A 23,021-nucleotide genomic window follows, 5' to 3' on the forward strand; every position below is an offset into this window, starting at 1 on the left:
TCTTCACGGCTTTATTCACCTTCTGAATCCGCAGCCTGTTTCCAGTCATTCGACCGGGTCAGGAATGGAATGAATAAAGCCCGCACCTAGCAGCGAAGATAGGAATTGTTCCGGCTGCCGAAGCCTGTCGCACTCCTCCGGGGCAATGATTAATGAATGGCAGATGAAATGAAATGATATTCGAAAGTGGTGCTGGAATGAAATATGTCAGGGAAAACCAGAGTATCCGGAGAAAAACCTGCCCCACCTCCGCTTTGTCCAGCACAAATCTCACATGGACTGACCGGGATTTGAACCACTGAACTCAGCGGTGAGTTGCCGGCGCACTGCCGCCTAAGCCGCGGAGGCTCCGTCACCTTCTGAAATATGGTGTAAAGGCACAGATGCGAGAGTAATCTGAGTATATCTAATTTCTTCCTTTATTAGGTCCTTGCCTAGATAAAGCCGACAGCCGTTTTTCTCTTAATTCCCTTCTAGACTGTATTTCATGGTGTCGTATCTTTTCTGGCTGCGAACCACCTTGCCGATATTGGCAAAATGGTACACAAGAGTTGAATATTTTGGGGAGAGAATCTAAAGTTTCAGTTCTACGAAAAATATATCTTACACAAACGGAAAGAAACAAGTACCAACACCTTAAAATCACCTTTGAAATATCTATAAGCATAACATGATTAATTCATTTCACAGTTCTATTCAAAATATCTCTTGTACGAACGAAAGTGACCAGACACGATTACTCATTGTACGAAATAACTCAGGTTTTCACACACATTCATACACGAATAACACAGTGCTACACCCACTGACAGCGAAGATTGTGCTTCTACTGCTGCACTCTTACGGTTACTTGGAGAAATGTCGGTAGTCGCGCCTTCCTGTGTTAAACTAGTGGTATAGAGCAGGCTGTATAGGAGGATCGAGACGGCGGTGATATCGCTCATGTTGCTGTATTGGGAAGGCGTATTGGCGCAGTCGTAGTAGAGGGCGATGGTAAAATTGAATCAAAAATTTGGTATCGATATATCGATAAATCGAAAGGATCGTTCCCATCCCTACCACACCAGCATCTGGTCGGTGTTTGGTCGGTTTGGTTGTGGAAGAGTGGTGTTGTGTGTGTTACTGTGTTTGTGTTGTACATAGTAATTGCATTTTGGTTTATAATAAATTTGTTGAACTGTTAACACCATGGCTGAATTTGTTGAATTTCGGAGTGAGGAGATGATTCCTGAATTGGAACAGATGGAAAGAATCCGTCTGTTCGACAAGGGTGATATTCGGTGAGTAAGACTTGCAGTTTGAATGTTGCAAGATGTCGTTACCATTCTCTTGTCACTGACAGGTCTCATTGATAATGTTGACAGTTATTTCTTTTCTAAACAATAGTTATTCATAGCACACGAATATCATTCAATGCACTTCATATATTTTCCCCTGTGTTTTGATGCGAGTCCTTCGGATACGGTAGCCTATCTTTTTATTACATACGATTGTCAAAATTCGATTACAAGCATACGAATAACATAGAATGTACTTCACCACGTATTTTCTCGTGTGATTTGATGCGAGCTCTCTGGATAGGTTGTTCTCTATACCTACCTACCGAGCTGCTATCTCCTTCAGGGACACTTCATTTCTTTCCTTGGTAGAAATTCAGTAAGGGTTACATTACATTTATAGCATTCTAAGGATGCAATATGTTGGAAATGTTAAGTAGAATACCTTGTGGAGGAGCGATGTGTTCACTGCGACAGTTAAGAACCCACCCACCGTCCCCCAGAAGTAGTTTTGCTTTTATAACCTAATAGAAGTTATCACGCGCCATTGTACATCGCCTAACTACGTACCAGCATTTCCATTGGGTGAGACACTGTGGGATATGACGTCACGCCTAGCAATGAAGTAAGTGAATTCCGTTACCAACCCGCGCACAAGAAATACACAACTGCACAATAAATACACAGGTGAATGCAATCTGTAAAGAAAGAATTCTATTTAACTCACCTTAATGTAGGGGAGGGTACAGCACGCTTGCAGCTTTAAAAAACTCGTGCACCCTCGTCTCAGCAGGGAAGTTCGTCTTAAACAAGAACTCTGCCAAGTAGCCGGCAAAGTGCGCTTTCCTTCTCCCGAAGCCAGGAATGGAGTACGACCCGTGCTTGAGGTGCCTCCACCTGTTCTCGATATTTTGCGTGTGTACCGGCGGTCTATTCCTTGGCATCACCCTCCTATTACCCCTGTTCACATGACCACTTCTCCTGCTATCAATGAATTGAATTGAATGGTTGACACGAAGGTGCACGAATCCTTCGTGTTCCAGACAGTCGTAGGACTTCCAACAGTCCGAAATTATTATAGTATCTGGCAACACCCACTCTTTAATTACTGCGAGTAATGTCTCCTTATCCCTTCTCTCGACAGGAGCAACGAAAAAGTTTTTGTGGTTCTCTCTCTCTACACCTCCAAATAACCACTGTCCTTCCGTACGCCTTCCTCTATTGTACTTCGATTTCCCGAATTTGCTTTCGTCTATCTCTATTACAACGTCAGGACCACCAATTTTTTTTTTTATTAGCGTCCACCCACGCCACACAAACTTCTCTACAAAAGTTACACCAATCTACGAAAGTAGCTTGGGAAAAACCTAACTCCAACTTGATAGTCGGGCCCAGAGGTTTAGGCAGTATGCACCACAGAACACAGAAGTAACCTATTTCAAACAGGGATAACTTCGACTCAGAAAAGTACGTATTTTTACGCGCACTCACGTGCCAAGGGCACTTGGCACCCTCTTCGTTCTTCCGACGACAGCTGAAAACTATCTGATTGTTTCTCTTAAGTACAGACAATTTAACGTCACAACCACACTTCTCACACACTCTCTCCCTAGAAAGCAAGTCGTGCTGCTGATAAAATTCGAGTAAATCACTAAATTTCTTGTAATAATTGCACGCAAAAGCACGAATACTAACGACACATCCACCGCACGAAGCCATAACAATAACAACGGAGTTAGTGACAAAATAATCGACAGTCATTGGCGGGCTGACGTCACCATTGGCTTTGTCACTGACCAATGGCCTAACCAATCCAGACCAATGGCTTTGTCACGCGGGATACTAGAGGCCTAGGGCCGCTTCGCGGCTTCTAACCTGGGGGCTTACGCCCCCAGACCCCCTTTGCTTGATCCAGACCAATGGTCTAACCAGTCCAGACCAATGGCTTTGTCACTGACCAATGGTCTAACCAATCCAGACCAATGGCTTTGTCACTGACCAATGGTCTAACCTATCCAAACCAATAGCTTTGTCACGCGGGATACTAGAGGCCTAGGGCCGCTTCGCGGCTTCTAACCTGGGAGCTTACGCCCCCAGACCCCCTTTGCTTAATCCAGACCAATGGTCTAACCAGTCCAGACCAATGGCTTTGTCACTGACCAATGGTCTAACCAATCCAGACCAATGGCTTTGTCACGTGGGATACTAGAGGCCTAGGGCCGCTTCGCGGCTTCTAACCTGGGGGCTTGATCCAGCCCAATGGCCTAACCAATCCAGACCAATGGCTTCGAGGTTCGTAAATTCAAACGTAGCGCCGCTCCACTAGGACTAGTTCTATATATGAACAGTTGGCAGCACTGTCCACCGCACGATCAAGTCCTTCGCGAGAAGCGAGCGAGAGACAAACAAATGACAGTGCAATCGCACCTGAGTGCGTAGCGCTAGAAAATGTAACCTGTTCTGAACTTTTGCCCTTTCCTTCTGTGCAAATTCCATGCAAATGATCATGTTACATTTCCTAAAACATCTAAACAAATGCCATTTAAACCCAAAACTGGAATACCCAAATGCTATTTTGCCCGAGGGTGGGTGCTCTAGAATGATATGCACAGTATCCCCTGCCTGTTGTAGAAGTTGAGTGAAAGGTGCCCCAGGGGCTCTTAATTTGGGAGCGTGGTTTGACGACCACGGGGCCCGTAACGGAGTCCTGGTCTGCTTAGTTGTGCCAGGCTCCTCACGTTCTTCTATCCTATTTGAACTTCCTCGGTCAATTCTTGATCTTTTCCGACAGTAGAAATACTATCCGCACCCACCAACCTTAGCAGCATTATTAGGAAGTAGAATTTAAGCAGATCTTACTTGAAATTCCTTTCAGAGGAAAGACTTGTTGATTGCGCTGTCCTGGAACCCACTCACCTCAAAAACTATATTTACTTTTATAACCCAAGGAAGAGGAGCACTCGCAATTGTTCATTGCTAAACTACAAACTTGCATTCCAATTGGCCACCATAAAGTCACATGACGTCATTCACGTCAATCATAATAACTAGATTGTATTACGAACCCCGGCAGAATAAAAACGCAAAGAAACAGGACATATAAAGGAAACAATGCTGAATACAGGATAGAAATGATTTTATATCAAACTTACCTTAATGCAGAGGAGTGTAAAGTGCTGCAGCGGCAGTAAGGAATTTGTGCACTTTATTCCAGAGGGAAGGAGCTCTTGTAAAGGGAACTAGAGGCATAGCCTGGGGGCTTACGCCCGCAGACCCCCTTTGCTTCTCCTCAAATCGGTCTTGTCCATCCCTTCCCTAGCCTATCCAGACCAATGGTTTTGTCTACCCCTACCCTAACCAATCCAGAACAATGATCATGTCCAGGCCAATGGTGCTTTCCTAAAACATTTAGACAATTGCCATTTAAACCTAAAACAGGATACCTAAATGGTATTTCGCCTAAAGGTGGGAGCTGTATAATAATATCCACGGTATCCCCTGCCTGTTGAAAAAGGCTACTGAAAGGAACCCCAGGGGCTGTTAATGCCACAGGTGCTTTGCAGCAGCTCTAACCTGGAGGCTTACGCCCCCAGACCCCCTTTGCTAGTCCCCAAATTACTTGTTTTTTCCACCCCTACCCTAACCTATCCAGACCACTGATCTTGTCCATGCCAGTGGTGTTTACATGGGAAACTGGAGTCCTAATGCTGTTTTGCAGCGGCGTTAACCTGGGGGCTTACGCCCCCAGAACCCCTTTGTAGTTCTTAACTAGAGAGGTTCGCCCTGACCACGTCTTCTGCAAGAAAGCAGTGAGACGTAAACAAAAGACGATCACTGCAGATGGAGCCGAGGCACTAATATTGGTGAGCACGGATGGTAGTATTGATTTTTCGACTCTGACTGTATTAGGTGTGGAAGTCTTGACTTTCATTTTCACACCCTTCGTCTTTCTTTGACCGATACCTTCATTTTTGAAAGTGTCTCGACACCTTCAATTTTTGTTTGGTAAAAATGTACACCATGTACCTCAAGCTTTGTAGCATTATTAGGAAGTAGAATTTATGCAAATCATACTTGGAATTCCTTTTAGAGAAGATTGCGATGTCCAGGAACCCACCATCCCATCCTCAGAAGTATATTTACTTTTATAACCATTGCTGAAGTAGCTACGTGTATTTCTATTGGCCATCTCAAAGTCGGATGTGATTTAATTCCCGTCGGTCAAAATAATTAGATTCTATTACTAACCCGGGCAGAATAAAAGCACAAAGAAATAGAACATATAAGGGAAAGAATATGAAATACAGGATAGGAATAATTTTATTTGGAACTTACCTTAATGTTTTGGACGGTACAGCGCTGCAGCAGCATTAAAAAATTCGTGCATCTAAGGGGAAGGAGCTCATAAACGGGGATTCGCCTAGATATCCCACGAAGTGGTGTTTCCTCCTGCCGTATCCTGGAACGGAGTCGCTGCCGTGCTTAAAATGTCGCCACCTGTTTTCTATATTCTGCGTGTGCATGGCAGGGTGATCGTGGGCATTGTAATTCAACTTTTCACCACTAGCCCATATAGAATGTGCTGCTATGCCTACCCTAACCAGTGCGGGCCAATGCTGTTTGGACAGGGGAAACTAGAGGCCTAAGGCCGCTTTGCATTTCTAACCTGGTATTCTTACGCCCCCAGACGCCCTTTGCTTGTCCCCATATCACTGGTCTTGTCCAGCTCTACCGTGCTCCCCCTGTGGATGGGGGCGGTAGAATAACACACACTGTATCCTCGGCCTGTTGTAAGAGGCGACTAAAAGAGGCCCCAGGGGGTCTGAACTTGGGAGCGTGGGTTGGTGGCCACGGTGCCCTTAGCTGAGTCCTGACATTGCTTCCACTTGCTTATGCAGGCTCCTCACTTTCATCTATCCTATCCAACCTCTCTTGGTCAACTCTTGTTATTTTCCGACCCTGACGCTATTAGGTTTGCTAGGGCTAGGGAGTCTTTCATTTTAACGCCCTTCATGGCCCTTGTCTTCCTTTGACCGATACCTTCATTTTTCAAAGTGTCAGTCCCTTCCATTTTTTCTCTCTGATTAGTGTTATGTAGAGGTTGGTTGCCTAGTTGTACTTCCTCTTAAAACAATAATCACCACCACCACTACCCTACCCTGCCCTAATCTGTCCAGACCAATGGTCTTGTCCAGCCTGTACCGTAAGCATTCCAGACCAATGGTCTTGTCCAGGCCCTACCCTACCAGTCCAAACCAATGGTGGCCTAAGGTTGCTTCTCTGCTCTACCCTGGGGGCTCATGTCCGCAGCCTCCTCATTTTAGTTCGTAATTAAAGACCACGTCCTCTGCTAGAAGTAAGCAAAAGACAGTCATTCCGCACGTAGATGTCAGTGATATAAGACATGACTCAAGGTGTTAATGTTGGGGCACGCAGTATAAAGTATAAATTACTTTTCCCGTCTGATTAGTGTTCATAGAGGATGGTTGCCCAATTGTCCTTCCTCGTCAAACAGTAACAACCTTCACCACCACCACCACCACCACCACCACCGCACCACCTTGATCTTTTCCATCCCCGAGCCCCAGGGGCTTGTACTATGTGAGCATAAGTTGGCGACCATGGGGCCCTTAGCAGAGTTCTGGCATTGCTTCCGCGTACTTGTGCAATGCTTCTCACTTTCATTTATCCTATCCGACCTCCCGTGATGAACTCTCGTTCTTTCACTACCCTGATAGTATTAGGTTGCGATACCTCGGGACTCTTTCATTTCCACACCATTCTTGGCCCTTCTCTTTCTTTGGCTGATATACAGTAGGCCTATTCATTTTTCGAAGTGTCCGACCTCTTCCATTTCTTCTCTTCGATTAGTGTTATATAAAGTATGGTTGCCTAGTTGTACTTACTCTGAAAAGGGAGGTGGATAGATTAAAGTTAGATTTAGTTGGTATAAGTGAAGTACATTGGCAGGAAGAGCAAGGATTTTTGGTTGGGCGACTACAGAATTATCAACACAAAATCAAACGGGAAATGCAGGCGTTGGTTTAATAATGGATAAGAAAATAGGACAGCGGATGATGAAGAAATCAAAAGAATATATGAAGAGATAGAAGATTTAATATACTATGGAAATGGTGACGAGAATCTAATTGTGATGGGAGGATGTAATGCAGTGGTAGGCCAAGGAAGAGAATGTAAAACAGTAGATTTCTGATTGGGACAAAAGAATGAAAGAGGAAGTTGGCTGGTTGAATTCTGCACCAATCATAATTTAGTCCTTGGTAATACTCAAACACCACAAACGACAGCTGTATATGTGGATGAGTCCTGGATATACTGGAAGGTAGACCTATCAAATAGACTTCATTATGATTAGGCAGAGTAAGCCTCCATGGCTCAGATGGCAGCGCGTCGGCCTCTCACCGATAGATACCGTGGTTCAAAAACCGGTCATTCCATGTGAGATTTGTGCTGGACAAAGCGGAGGCGGGACAGGTTTTTCTCCGGGTACTCCGGTTTTCCCTGTCATCTTTCATTCCAGCAACACTCTCCATTCTCATTTCGTAGCATCTATCATTCATTAATATATCACTTTGGGAGTGGCGACCCCATCGTAATAACAGCCTATATAAGATTCATTCATTACATCCCTGACCCAGTCACTGACTGGAAAACAGGTTGTAGGTTTTCATTTTCATATGATTAGGCAGAGATTCAGAAACGTGTTTTTGTGTAAGACTTTCCCTGGAGCAGACGTGGACTCTGACCACTTGTTAAGAAGATGTACAATATTATAGGGAAGGATCCACCTTTCAATACTCCGTAGTAAAAAGTAGTTACAACCTGTTTATTGGGACCGGTTTCAACACATTTCAAGTGTCATCATCAGCCAATTAGCGAAGATCTTAAAACAACTAATATATTGAACACAGGCAAAATATTAACATTGTATCATATCGTAGCAATTCAGTTAATGTTCAAAACACAATGATCACAGTCAAGAGAGTAAACAGAACATCACTATCTTGCGCCGAAAACAAATATATTTGAAGTTCATAAGCAGATCAAGTATGCACTTATGTAAAGTCGTTGCTAGGCAGGTCTTGTAGGCATTTGTTTCTCCGGCCGAAGAGTAAAAGGTGACGTGAATGAAGTCTTAGGAAAACAGTATAGGATTTAATTTCGTCAAAATCAAAGTGGATATATAGGTTTTAAAATAATTTAAAACGTTAAAAAAGAATAAAGCCAAATAAAAATATATTAAAAACTGGGAAGAAATAATGAAAGAAATACGAGGTTCAACTCGAAACAACTTGCCGTAGTAATTGATAAAGAAATGATAAATAGAGAAAGGGGGTGGGGAACGTTTATTAGAGGGTGGTGATGGTGGTTATTGTTATTAGAGGAAATACAATTGGGCAACAATCCTTTATATAACACTAATTCGAGGAAAAAAGAGGAAGAGAACCGACACTTCGAAAAATGAAGATATCGGTTAAAGGAAGACAAGGGCCACGAAGGGCGTGAAAATGAAAGACTCCCTAGCCCTCGCAAACCTAATAGCATCGGGGTCGGAAAAGAACAAGAGTTGACCAAGGGAGGTCGGACAGGATAGATGAAAGTGAGGAGCCTGGCACAAGTAAGTGGAAGCAATGCCAGGACTCAGCTAAGGGCCCCGTGGTCGCCAACCCACGCTCCGAAGTTCAGAGCCCCTGGGGGATGGAGGGTGGGAAGGAAAGAAAAATGGAAGGGATCCGATACTTCGAAAAATGTCGGTTCTCTTCCTCTTTTTTCCTCGAATTAGTGTTATATAAAGGATTGTTGCCCAATTGTATTTCCTCTAATAACAATAACCACCATCACCACCCTCTAATAAACGTTCCCCACCCCCTTTCTCTATTTATCATTTCTTTATCAATTACTACGGCAAGTTGTTTCGAGTTGAACCTCGTATTTCTTTCATTATTTCTTCCCAGTTTTTAATATATTTTTATTTGGCTTTATTCTTTTTTAACGTTTTAAATTATTTTAAAACCTATATATCCACTTTGATTTTGACGAAATTAAATCCTACACTGTTTTCCTAAGACTTCATTCACGTCACCTTTTACTCTTCGGCCGGAGAAACAAATGCCTACAAGACCTGCCTAGCAACGACTTTACATAAGTGCATACTTGATCTGCTTATGAACTTCAAATATATTTGTTTTCGGCGCAAGATAGTGATGTTCTGTTTACTCTCTTGACTGTGATCATTGTGTTTTGAACATTAACTGAATTGCTACGATATGATACAATGTTAATATTTTGCCTGTGTTCAATATATTAGTTGTTTTAAGATCTTCGCTAATTGGCTGATGATGACACTTGAAATGTGTTGAAACCGGTCCCAATAAACAGGTTGTAACTACTTTTTACTACGGAGTATTGAAAGGTGGATCCTTCCCTATAATATTGTACATCTTCTTATTTCTCTATTCAATACGGAACAATCATTAAGTTTTTAACTTTAAATCACAACTTGTTAGTCATGGAGTGCCACCTGAAGTTGAAGAAATTGAAGAAAGGAAGGAATGCAAGAAGATGGGTTGTAGACAAGTTCAAAGAAAAGTGTGTGAAGGATTGTTTCATGTAACGTGTTGCAGAAGGACTAAATGAAAAGGCTGAAGGAAACACATTAGAGGAAGAATGGACAGTTATGAAAGATGAGGTCACTAGGGCTGCTGAAGAAATGTTAGGAAGAAACGAAAGAGCAATTAAGAATCAATAGATAACTCGGGACATACTAGACCTGATTGATGAACGACGGAAGTACAAGAAAACAAAATATTAGGAGAGCAGAAAAGAGTACAGGCGGTTAAAGAATAAAGTAGATAGAAAGCGCAGGACAGCTGAGGAAGAATGGCTGAAAGAGAAGTGCAAGAATGTTGAAGGTTATATGGTTGTTGGAAAGATAGATGCTACATACAGGAAATTCAAGGAAAACTAGGTGTATGAATAGACATGATATAGGCTTTTGGGCTTATGCCGTGTTGAGAAAATAAGATGAAATTCTTTACGTTTCACAGAGAACTTTGCTCTGTGTCTTCAGAAGAATATCTCGACTATTCATGAGAAAGGCTCCTCAAGGAATGAGGTGTAAATTTAGATGTTATAATAGAAGTGGAAGTGGTACATTCATTCGTCGCCAGATGGCTCACCGGACGCAGTACAGCGCTAGCGTTCGAAGCGAAAGCTGAGGGAACCATCAGAATCAGTCTGAGAGGGAGTCACATAACATAACAGGAGTACACACATATGAAAGTATGACGTAGACACAAGTTGGGAATGAAACATCTGGTGATGAGGAACATATGAATTTGGAAAACATCAAAACGAAATTACAGTAGTGAAGGGACAGGGAATGGAACTACCTACGTAAATCCTTAATGGCTGGCAACCACGTATTACTTAATTGATAGCCAGAGATCCTGTTGAAATTGTTAGGATTTCTACGTATTTCCACAGCTTTGTCCAATATCATGTATAATTTATTAAAAACCACCTATTCAGTACATTGTAAAGTTCTTATAATTAAGATTTGGGCCGATGACCTTCGATGTTAGGCCCCTTAAAACAACAAGCATCATCATCATAATTACGATTTTCATCTTGTCATAATATCATTACATGTAATTTCCACAGCTTTCCTTATAATCCTGGACCTGTAGTGTCTAGTGTGGGTAAGAGCTCGAGCATCTTGGTGGACACACTCTGTCACGTTCAAGGATAATGGTTACAGCGATTTGCAGATTCTTAGAGTCCTGCATCCCAGAGAACGACCAAGCAAAGCTCACAGAAGGAAGAAGTGAAGGGAACTGTCTACCTGCCTTACATTCACAATACCACAGATCGAATTGCCAAGGTCCTCTGCAGAACACAATATAAAAACAGTGTTTGGCACTGTCATTAAAATTGCTCACAGTCTGGGTAAAACCAAGGACAAATTGTCCCCAATGTTACATCCTGGGGTATATGAAATCCCTGTACTTGCGACAAGGTATTCATTAGTATACAATAATAAAGTTTTATTATGAATCCACCTGTTCAATACATTATAATGTTGTTACATTAAAATAACTTCATTAGTTAAAAAGTTATATATGGGACATGTTTCGCTCCCTTATAGAGCATCATCAGCCAAATCCGAATCTCAAACAATTGTTATTTACGTAACAAAGACTTAAGAACCATTAGAACACTTTTGACAAACTTAAAACTTATTCTATTCAAAAATCATAAAATATAAAATCCTTGTATACATGGCTCAATTACATGTGCTTAATAGGAACATACATTAAAATTATGGAAGAGAGAGAACTAAAATATAAAATAAATAATATATATATCATGTCCAAAATCCTAGAAAGATGTGAAGATCAATCTTAGGAGCCAATTTGTGGATCTTCTTAGTAATGAGATCTGGTAAAAAAGTTATTTATCCCTTGTGGATAAGAGTCTATAAAGATTCAAAATTTATCGTCAAATTTGATGATTGAACTTATAACAGGATAAATGTTGGTCTTCAAGAAATTTAAATGCTTGTCATGTGACCTCGGCGAATGCTGTTGGAAAGATATGTTCTTATAGTTGTCAATGACCGTTCGTTGAACTAATGGATTTTATAAAGATGATTGAAAGGGACGTAAATCAACGTTTGTATTGAAAGCTGCTGCTTGGTTTATCTTGTTGAATGTCTGTAACAAGAAAAGGAATCTTGTAAGTAATCGGAATTTGTGTTGCTAGTTAAGAGTGTGTTTCTAGAAACTTCACTTAGACATTAGACACTAGACACTAAGACATTACAAATTTAACAACGAATCAACAATCAAAAATTCAATAGAATTTTGTAATAAACTAAGAAAATTCAATTTACAACCACAACATAAAATGGTTTCATTCGACGTAACCAACATGTATCCAAACATACCGGTTAAAGAAACCATCAATATCATCAAACACAATCTTCTTACATACAGCAAATTAAGTAGATGTGAAATAGACGAATTCGTAAACCTACTGAAATTTGTATTAAACAATAATTACTTCACATTTAATAAAAAGATTTATCACCAAACATGCCTAGCAATGGGAGACCCCACGTCGGGCATACTGGCAGACATATATATGGATCATTTGGAGCAAAACAAAATAAACACAAAAATAAATGGACTTTGCCTTTGGATCAGGTATGTAGACGACACCTTTGTCATAATAGATAGCCAAAAAAATGATAGTGAAAAAATCCTAAGTTTCTTAAATAATATTGACCAAAATATAAAATTCACGAAAGAAGATGAAACTAACAACTCAATAAACTTCCTGGATATTAATGTAACACGAATAAGAGATAGTTTTGAATTTCAAATATTTAGAAAACCATCATATGCCCCTCTAACGATAAAAAATGATTCTCTTCACCCAAAATCACATAAACAGGCGGCTTTTTACAGTTTAGTTTATAGAGCTTTCAAAATCCCCCTTTCAGAGAGTAACTTAAAAAAGGAACTCAATTTTATAAAAGATCTGGCCTCAATTAATGGATATAAAATAAATACAGTCAATCGGATCATCAATAAAGTAAAACAAAAGTTAGTAACTAATCTTACTCCCGAAAAAACTAAGCAGTCCAAATTCGCAACATTTACATTCACCAATCCAGCCATTTTTCAAATAACTAATCCTATCAAAAAACGAGATGTAAATGTAGCATTCAAAACACAAAATACAAACAGAAACATTTTTTTCAACCACAATAGTATAAATTCCAACAAGAACCCTTATCTAAGCTCTGGCATCTATAGATTAACATGTGTAGAATGTAAATGTTCATATGTTGGCCAAACTGGCCGTAACTTTCTCACAAGATACTTAGAACACGTTAATGCTACAAAGCACAACAAACATTCTGCGATGAGTGCTCACATGAGAGAGTCAGGCCACCAATTTACAACCATAGAGAAAGACCTAAAAATTATAAAGAAGATAGAAAAAGGTAAACTAATGACAGAATTAGAAAATATTTATATCCACTTAGACCAGTATTTCAATAAGGAAAAAAATTTAAATGACGAAATTGAAATAAGAAATCCGTTGCACGAACAATTACCGAAACTCTTAAAGACGCTTAATCTAGAAAAAAGTAATTTTGCCAAAGTTTTCATTCCCAAAATAACTAATAAAAATCCAACATTAAAAAACTCAACCCCTCCCTGCGCTCCTACTAGACATTCCCCTTCCAAAACCACACCCACAAACATTTCTCCTCCTACCCCTACTCCCTCCCCTCAACCCCCACCACCTCACTCTTACAACACAAGGAGTAGACACAGAACAGACAGTCACCACATAACCTCGGACAACACCAAACCGACAAACAGCAATTGGAGGGGTAAGTGAAGTTTCTAGAAACACACTCTTAACTAGCAACACAAATTCCGATTACTTACAAGATTCCTTTTCTTGTTACAGACATTCAACAAGATAAACCAAGCAGCAGCTTTCAATACAAACGTTGATTTACGTCCCTTTCAATCATCTTTATAAAATCCATTAGTTCAACGAACGGTCATTGACAACTATAAGAACATATCTTTCCAACAGCATTCGCCGAGGTCACATGACAAGCATTTAAATTTCTTGAAGACCAACATTTATCCTGTTATAAGTTCAATCATCAAATTTGACGATAAATTTTGAATCTTTATAGACTCTTATCCACAAGGGATAAATAACTTTTTTACCAGATCTCATTACTAAGAAGATCCACAAATTGGCTCCTAAGATTGATCTTCACATCTTTCTAGGATTTTGGACATGATATATATATTATTTATTTTATATTTTAGTTCTCTCTCTTCCATAATTTTAATGTATGTACCTATTAAGCACATGTAATTGAGCCATGTATACAAGGATTTTATATTTTATGATTTTTGAATAGAATAAGTTTTAAGTTTGTCAAAAGTGTTCTAATGGTTCTTAAGTCTTTGTTACGTAAATAACAATTGTTTGAGATTCGGATTTGGCTGATGATGCTCTATAAGGGAGCGAAACATGTCCCATATATAACTTTTTAACTAATGAAGTTATTTTAATGTAACAACATTATAATGTATTGAACAGGTGGATTCATAATAAAACTTTATTATTGTATACTAACAGATTTCAATACGGATTAAAACATGAGATTAGTCACTTGCAAGGTATTCATTGGTCAAACATACCGGTCCATTGGTACTCGTATCAAGGAACATGAACGAAATGTTCTTCTCAACCAGCGAGACAAATCGGCAATAGCTGAGCATGTTCTATCATCTGGTCATGATACCGTGTTCCAAGATGCTCGAGCTCTTACCCACACTAAACACTACAGGTCCAGGATTGTACGGGAAGCTGTGGAAATATGTAGAAATCCTAACAATTTCAACAGGGACACTGGCTATCAATTAATACGTGGTTGTCAGCCATTAAGGATTTACATAGGTAGTTCCATTCCCTGTCCCTTCACTATTGTTATTTCATTTTGGTGTTTTCCAAATTCGTACGTTCCTCATCGTCAGATGTTTCATTCCAGACTTGTGTCTGTCATAATTTCATGTGTGTGTACTCCTGTTACGTTATGTGACTCCTTAGACTGATTCTGATGGTTCCATCAGTTTCTGCCTCGAACGCTAGCGCTGTACCACGTCCGGTGAACCATCTGGTGATGAATGAACGTACCACTTCCTCTTCTATTACGTCTAAATTCAAACCTCATTCTTTGAGAAGCCTTTCTCGTGAACAGTGTCCGGCTCCATGGCTAAATGGTTAGCGTGCTGGCCTTTGGTAATGGGGTCCCGGGTTCGATTCCTGGCAGGGTCGGGAATTTTAACCATCATTGGTTAATTTCTCTGTCATGGAAGGAATGATTCAAGGTAAAAGAGGAAGAGGAAGACCTAGACTGCAATATTCAAGACAGATCAGAGATGACGTAGGAACAGGCTCATGTGGAAATGAAGAGATTAGCAGATTACAGAGAAGAGTGGAAAAGACGAATTGCTGCCACCCAATCTTAGGATTGAGAATTGAGAAGAGGGAGAGAGAGAAGACGACGTGCAGGTCGCCTTCCGGCGTCAAGTCAAAAGACCTGCACCTGGCAAGCCGAACTTGTCCTCGGACACTCCCGGCACTGAAAGCCATACACCATTTCATTTTTTTTTTTTGGTACTCGTGAACAGTCAAGATTTTCTTCTGAAGACGCAGAGCAAAGTCCTCTGCGAAACGTAAAGAATTTCACCTTATTTTCTTCACATGGCATAGGTCCAAAAGCCCACATCATGTCTATAGTTACGGGCCATGAAAGCATCAATGGCAACATAGGTGTGTGAATATTAAGAGCTCACGTGAATAGCCACTTCTAGGGAAAGAAGACAAGGCAGAAATTGGAATGAATGTATCCAACAGATGTATCAAGGTAAAGAAATACATGATAGGGTTCTGGAACAAGAAGAAGCTGTTGATACTGATGCAATGGGAGACCCAATTTTGAGGTGAGACAGAGCTTTGAGAGACCTAAATAGGAGCAAGGCACCTGCAATTAACTATTGTATGAGAAACCAGCATGGTGAGATTATTCTGTTTAGTGTGTAAGATGTACGGTACAGGAGAAGTTCCATCCGATTTTCGGCAGAATGTTGTACCTATTCCCAAGAAAGCCGGTGCTGACAACTGTGAAAACTGCCACACCCTTAGTTTAATATCTTATGCCTGCAAATTTAGCACACATTATTTACATAAGAATGGAAAGGCAAGTTGAAACTGAGTTAGAAATGTAGGAACATGTTTACCAATCTTGACTTAACGTTTGATATTAGAGGACCGACTTAAGAAGGACAAGCCCCCGTATATGACGTTCACAGATCTAGAAAATGCTTTCAGTAATGTTGATTGTACCAAGCTGTTTGAGATTTTGAAGGTGATCGAGATCAGATACCGAGAAAGAAGAATTATCTACAATGTGTATAAAAATCAGTCTGCAGTGATAATAATGTACGGCTGTGAAAATGAAGTAGCAATCCAGAAAAGAGTGAGGTAAGGCTGCAGTTTATCCCCTCCCCCTCCTTTTCAGTGTTGATATAGAACATGCGGTTCGCGAAATCAAAGAGGAATTTGGAAAGGGAATCACAATCCAAGGAGAGAAAAACAAAACGCTGAAATTTGCCAATGATATTGTGATTTTCTCTGAGTCTGGAGAAATTGCTGAATGGTATGGACGGAGTCTTGGGGAAGGAGTACAAGATGAAAATAAATAAGTCCAAAACAAAAGTAATGGAGTGCAGTCGAACGAAGGCAGGTGATGCAGGAAGTATTAGATTAAGGAATGAAGTAGAGGAATATTGTTACTTGGGTAGTAAAATAACTGAGGATGGCAGAAAATAAGGAGGACATAAAATGCAGACTAGGACAAGCAAGGAAGGTCTTTCTTAAGAAAAGACATTTTCTCAATTCAAACATTGATATAGGAATTAGAAAGATGTTTTTGAAGACTTTCGTCTGGACCATGGCATTGTACGGTGGTGAAACATGGACGATAACTAGCTTAGAAAGAGAATAGAAGCTTTTGAAATGTTGTGTTATAGAAGGATGCTGAAGCGAGATGGGTAGATCAAATAACAAATGAAGAGATACTAAAACAAATTGGTGAGAGGAGATCGATTTGGATAAACTTGCAAGTGACAACTCTCATGATTGGTCCATATTAACGCTGACTATAAGCAAAATTATCATATAAATAATTTATTTATTATCACCACCCATTCAATATGTGTCACTTGTTACGTGGTTGAAATTTACATAATACTATATAAACTTCTCAGGGACATGTTTTGCCCGTTCTTAAGGACATCATCAGCCTGCAAGCAACCTTAAGGTCAACTGTCTGAAACCTTATCTATCCAATGAAAGGTCCATTACACATTAATTGCCTCTTAAATTTAATATGATACAATTATACTATAGTAAGATGCCACATTACACTGTATGAGTGTCAAGAATTAATGGTATCTTACATTACATGTAACAAGCTTTAACACCTTCGTTTCTAATAATAATAATAATAATAATCCTGGATTGTCTATATATCAAATAGTGAATTTTTAAGATAAACTTAAATATTAAAACAAGTGTCCGCCTATTCAATACAATTTATAATTTATTTTATTAGTACATGTTTCGTCCCCTAAGGGATATCATCAGCAATAATGAAATGGAAATGGCGTATGGCTTTTAGTGCCGGGAGTGTCCGAGGACAAGTTCGGCTTACCAGGTGCAGGTTTTTTGATTTGACGCCCGAAGGCGACCTGCATGTCGTCTTCTCTCTCTCTCTCTCTTCTCAATTCTCAATCCTAAGATTGGTTGGCAGCAGTTCGTCTTTTCCACTCTTCTCTGTGATCTGCTAATCTCTTCATTTCCACATACGAGTCTGTTCCTACGTCATCTCTGATCTGTCTTGAATATTGCAGTCTAGGTCTTCCTCTTCCTCTTTTACCTTGAATCATTCCTTCCATGACATTAACTATGAAACCATTGTGCCTATAGAGATGGCCAATTAATTGGTCTCTTCTCTTTCTTATTGTTGCTAAAAAGGATCTTTTTTCACCTATTCGTCTAAGAACTTCTTCATTGGTGAGTTTTGCTGTCCATGAGATCTTTTTCATCCTCCTCCAGCACCACATCTCAAATGCTTCCAGACATTTCTTATCACCTGCACTAATAGTCCACGTTTCTAAATCATACAACGCCACACTCCAGACAAAGCAGTTAATAAATCTCTTCTTGGTCTCCACATTTAAATTCCTTGATGTAAGTAGTATCCTTTTCTTGTAAAAAGCAATCTTTGCTTGGGAAATTCTGCTCTTTATGTTGACTGAACTTTTGCCATCTGGAGTGATTTTACTTCCTAAGTAGGTAAAGACATTTACTTGCCTTAGTTACATATAATTAATTCTGATGTCGACTGCAATATGCTGGCGTTTTCATACCATAATTTCGGTCTTTTTTGTATTAATTTTCATGTTATACTTATCTCTCAATATCTTATTCATTCTTATTAATGCATTTTGTAGTTTCTCTTTGTTCTGAGGATGAAATGATGATGAAGACGACACATTCACCCAGCCCCCGTGCCGGCAAAATTAACCAATTATGGTTGAAATTCGCGACCCTGCTGGGAATCGAACCCAGGACTTCTGTGACCAAAGGCCAGCACTCTAACCATTTAGCTACCTAGCTGGACATAAACTATAACAAATTAATATTAATATATCAGAATACAAAATAAATATTATTAAAATTGGTAAGACACATTATAAAACATTGATGTATGGTAAGACATTCAAAATACAATCTTAGCAAATTTTGTCAAAATTATAAGTCATATGATCGATAAAAACAGTTGAATTGTCCATTAAACTCTTGATAATGTTCTTGGGAATAACAGTTGTGCTTTATCAAATCTTAAATGATCACTGTTGTGAATAGCACTCTTGATTTAAAGTATTTCTTGATGAAAGATTGTTAGGCCTTTGATATGCATTTCTTAAATAGTATATACATTGAATGCTTCAGAATTTAAAGTCAACTTGGGGCCGTAGTGGTAAAGCTCTTCGTAGTAATCAATGTTATTTTGTTCCTCATTTTTGGCCCTGATGTGCAGAGGACGACTTCTACTGAGGTAAGTGTAATACACGGTATGTAATGCACACTCCTGTTTGGGGTGCGGTCACTAAGGTAACCGCTAAGACTGGAGGGTTCATTATTCCACCACATTAATGTCATCAAGGGAACCCTGTAGAGCACCATGGATGTGAAACGGCATGTGTGTACGATAGTTCATACCAAAGTTGTGATAAGTTTGTCACCGGTATATATAAGTTTGTAAGGGATATCCACTCCACCCTAGATGATTACACACAAAAGTAATTTAACAACATTATTCATAAACACACAAACACCAGAGAAATGATATTACATTTTATGCTTGCATTCTTGTAGGTAAAGGTAACTTTGTTGCCAATGTACTTTAATGAAACAGAGCAAAATTCCCATATTGTTACATTACAAAGAGAGAAAAATTTCTGTCACTAACATGAGGAACAAAAATTTGCTAGGTGTCTGTTTTAATACGAGAGAAATGAAGTATATCTTCTTGTTAAAAGATGTTTAATAAATTGTCAGGCACAGTGACAAAATCACTATATTGGTAATGCTGGGTGTTATCCACATTGTGCATGCTGTATGCTGTGCTCTAGTGGTTGAAATACAAAGCAGTTTTGACTTATGCTTGTTTATATGCTTCACTCTGCTGGATGAAATTTAAGTGTTGCATCACACGGTCATTGGCACTCCGTTAGTCCTTAACACATTCAACCCCAAGCTAGCAAACAGTCTTTTGTACAGTGTCTTATACTTGGAAGCAGTACCCGTGATATCTAGCGCTGACACTATCACGCACTGCCAGAGTGCATGCCAGTTTGCATACTCATTCATATGAAGGCAGAGTAATATGTGCATACAATTTCTTGACATTTAAATTTAATATGTAGGCAAGTCAATAAGTATCTGCAATTTTGCTCTAATTGTCTTTAGATTGGCTCTGACATTGTGTGCTCACCAGCCACTAGATGGCACCGTTGTCTACGTCTGTGGTAGGTTTCAGCGTTATCAGATCAGTACAGCTTGCGCTGTTGCGACATAAAGAGGGCCGCGCCACTCTCTGTTTGCACCCATGAAGAACAGCGTTCCATGATCATTTTTTTGTGGTCTAAGGATGTGCCAGGAGGGGAAATTCATAGAAGACTTTCAGCACAGTACGGGGACAGTGTTTTGCCACAGCAAAGTGTTTACCAGTGGACTGAACAGTTCAAAAGGGGTCGCATGAGCGTGAAGGATGAGGGAAGATCTGGGCGTCTATCTGCAACCATAACTGATGCCAATATTGAACAAGTGCATGATAATGTATGATCCTGAATAACAGACAAGTGACTGTTGATGACGTGGCAAACCATATGCACATTAGGCATGGTTCTGCACATGAAATCATGCATCACAGGCTTAACTTTCAAAGTCTGTTCGAGGTGGGTTCGAAAACAACTCAGTGAGGAGCAGAAGTGCAATCGTGTGAGAATCTGTCAGCACTTACTGGACCGTTATGCTAATGAAGGTGAAACATTTCTGAAACGGATCATCACTGGAGATGAAACATGGGTTCACCACTTAGAACCAGAGAGCAAACTTCAGAGCATGGAATGGAAGTATTCCGGATCCCCAGTCAAGAAGAAATTCAAGAGGGAACCTCCTGCAGGAAAAGTGATGCTCACAGTGTTTTGGGATTCTCAAGGGCCAGTGCTAGAACATTACCAGGGAAAGGGGGAAACGGTAAACATTAGTGACATGCTGGTAAACAAGCTGAAACCTGCAATTCACAACAAACGCAGAGGTCGATTGTTGGAAGTTCTTTTGTTGCATGCACGTCCACATACCGCCGCCCCCACCGCTCAAACTCTTCAGATGTTGCGTTTCGAGGTGTTGGAGCATCCTGCCTACAGTCCTGATCTCACCCAGTTGGATTACCATTTGTTTGGTCCATTTAAAAGTGCTCTACGAGGCTGTCATTTCAGCTCCGATCAACAGGTAAAGGAAGCGGTGCATACGTGGCTTGCTGCGCAACCAGAAACCTTTTTTGCAGATGGTATCAGGAAGCTTGTGAAACGGTGGACCATGTGCATTGAAAAGCAGGGTGACTATGTTGAAAAATGATATCAATAAAAATGTGTACTCTTTTTGTAATAAATTATAAAAATTGATTACAGATATTCTCGACTTGCCCTCGTATAAACTGTTCATTGAGAGGAAAAAATCTCCTATTCTTTCTTTATTACATTGGTAGTGCCGTGGTACACTGGCATTACCTCATGAGCCACCCCTACCTGAACTTACGAGCACATTTTTAAACACTTCCTCCAAAATTGTACTTAAAATCTGATTTTAAAAAATGTAATGCGTTTACTTAGAAGTATTTCATTTAATTGTCTATCATTTATTAGATTGCCATTATGACAAAGCATAATGTACAAGTCACCGAGCTCGATAGCTGCAGTCGCTTAAGTGCGGCCAGTATTCGGGAGATAGTAGGTTTGAACCCCGCTGTCAGCAGCCATGAAAATGGTTTTCCGTGGTTTCCCATTTTCACACCAGGCAAACGCTGGGGCTGTACCTTAATTAAGGCCACGGCCGCTTCCTTCCCACTCCTGGCCCTTCCCTGTCCCATCGTCGCCATAAGACCTCTCTGTATCGGTGCGACGTAAAGCAAGTAGCAAAAAAAAAAAAAAAAAAAAAAAAAAAAAAAAAAAAAAAAAAAAAGTACAAGTCTTTGCATCTGTAGTATTATACATAAATTTACCTATTAAAAAAATTGACATCCACTTCAAAATTGATCCATGAACAATCTAAATTAATGGGGATTGTTTTTATGATATGCTGAAAGGCATAAGTCTAGAACGAAGGTGTGTGTGAGTGTATTAATGATATCGTAGAATATGAAGGGAGGTTTTTAGAGTCAATGAGGCAACCTCCTGACTTATTTCTTCAGTATATAATAACAAATTTCAACTTGTACATTTGGGAAGTGGTGGAAAGGTGGAACTTCCCAAACGTACAAGTTGGAATTTATGTATAATAACTCCACCTCAGATCAAGATGAAATTTATTACCGGTACTTGTAATAATTTCTTCAGACCAAAATTTCCACAAAAGTCACAGAATATTTTTGGAATGTGCCTCTACAGTTCTACACCCTACCAGCAGCTCTATAACCATTACATTGTTGAGATCATAGAAGGTCTTTCTGTCAATTGACTGTCATTGGCTGATCTCTGTCAGATTCAAACCGTATGGTGGAATCAATAATAAATCCTGATCTAGGTTCCTATTGATTGTTATATGAAACTATGGAGAAGCGATTATCAGACTTTGATTACTTGCTGAAAAGATAATTAAAGAAAATCTTGCAGAAACTTTTTGTTAGTACCAATATGTACATTTCTCTGTTTGGAAAACAACTTATGTTCTTAATGTAGTAAGCATTAAATTCGCTGTGTTTGTTGCAAATAGTTGTTATAGAAATATGATATCATTTACAGAAGCTTGCAGGTTGAATATTGAACAGCCTGTCTGAATTCGTGTGTATTGTTGAAGTTAACCTTTCACTCTCTTAACTGTATTTTGTCTATAATATTGTTCTTTCCTAGCTGGGGGCTAGTTACATTTGAGTACTTTGACTTGCATTAGTGTCAGTATTGAGTAGTTAAAAAAAGTAGAAAGACTGGATTTTACATACATTATATTAGAATTTTTGTACATTCATCCACCAGAATTTGGTTACTATTTGAGATATGAGGCCTGTTCAAAAAGAACTTAAAAAAAAAAAACTCTTCAGAGGGTTTATCTGCAGCCTTGTGTCCTTCAAAGTACTGTACTCTTCTGTTGATACAACACTCCCAGTGCCATTTCCACTTATGGAAGCAGTCCTGGTAGGCAGTATGAAGGATTGTGCAACAGTTTTATCTGCAATTTCAGTCTGATCTCTTCAGTTAACTGTTGTCCTTTCAGCATGAATTTCGGTTTGGAGAATAGAAAAAAGCCAGCCAGTCTTTGTGTTCGTCAAAA

General features: G+C 39.7%; 1 protein-coding gene across 2 annotated transcripts in view; it reads left to right on the forward strand.

Moving 5' to 3' along the window:
- Positions 1-1,066: 1,066 nt before the first annotated feature.
- The window catches only part of LOC136873791 (U3 small nucleolar RNA-associated protein 6 homolog), a 228,371-nt gene continuing 206,416 nt past the window's right edge, over positions 1,067-23,021 (forward strand). For both annotated transcript variants that reach the window (XM_067147025.2, XM_067147024.2), the window contains exon 1: positions 1,067-1,280. In XM_067147025.2, coding sequence (XP_067003126.1) covers positions 1,189-1,280 — 92 coding nt within the window. In that variant the 5' untranslated portion in view covers positions 1,067-1,188. The remainder of the gene's footprint in view (positions 1,281-23,021) is intronic.

Source organism: Anabrus simplex, chromosome 5, assembly GCF_040414725.1.
Source record: "Anabrus simplex isolate iqAnaSimp1 chromosome 5, ASM4041472v1, whole genome shotgun sequence".
In the NCBI taxonomy this organism is placed as follows: domain Eukaryota; kingdom Metazoa; phylum Arthropoda; class Insecta; order Orthoptera; family Tettigoniidae; genus Anabrus; species Anabrus simplex.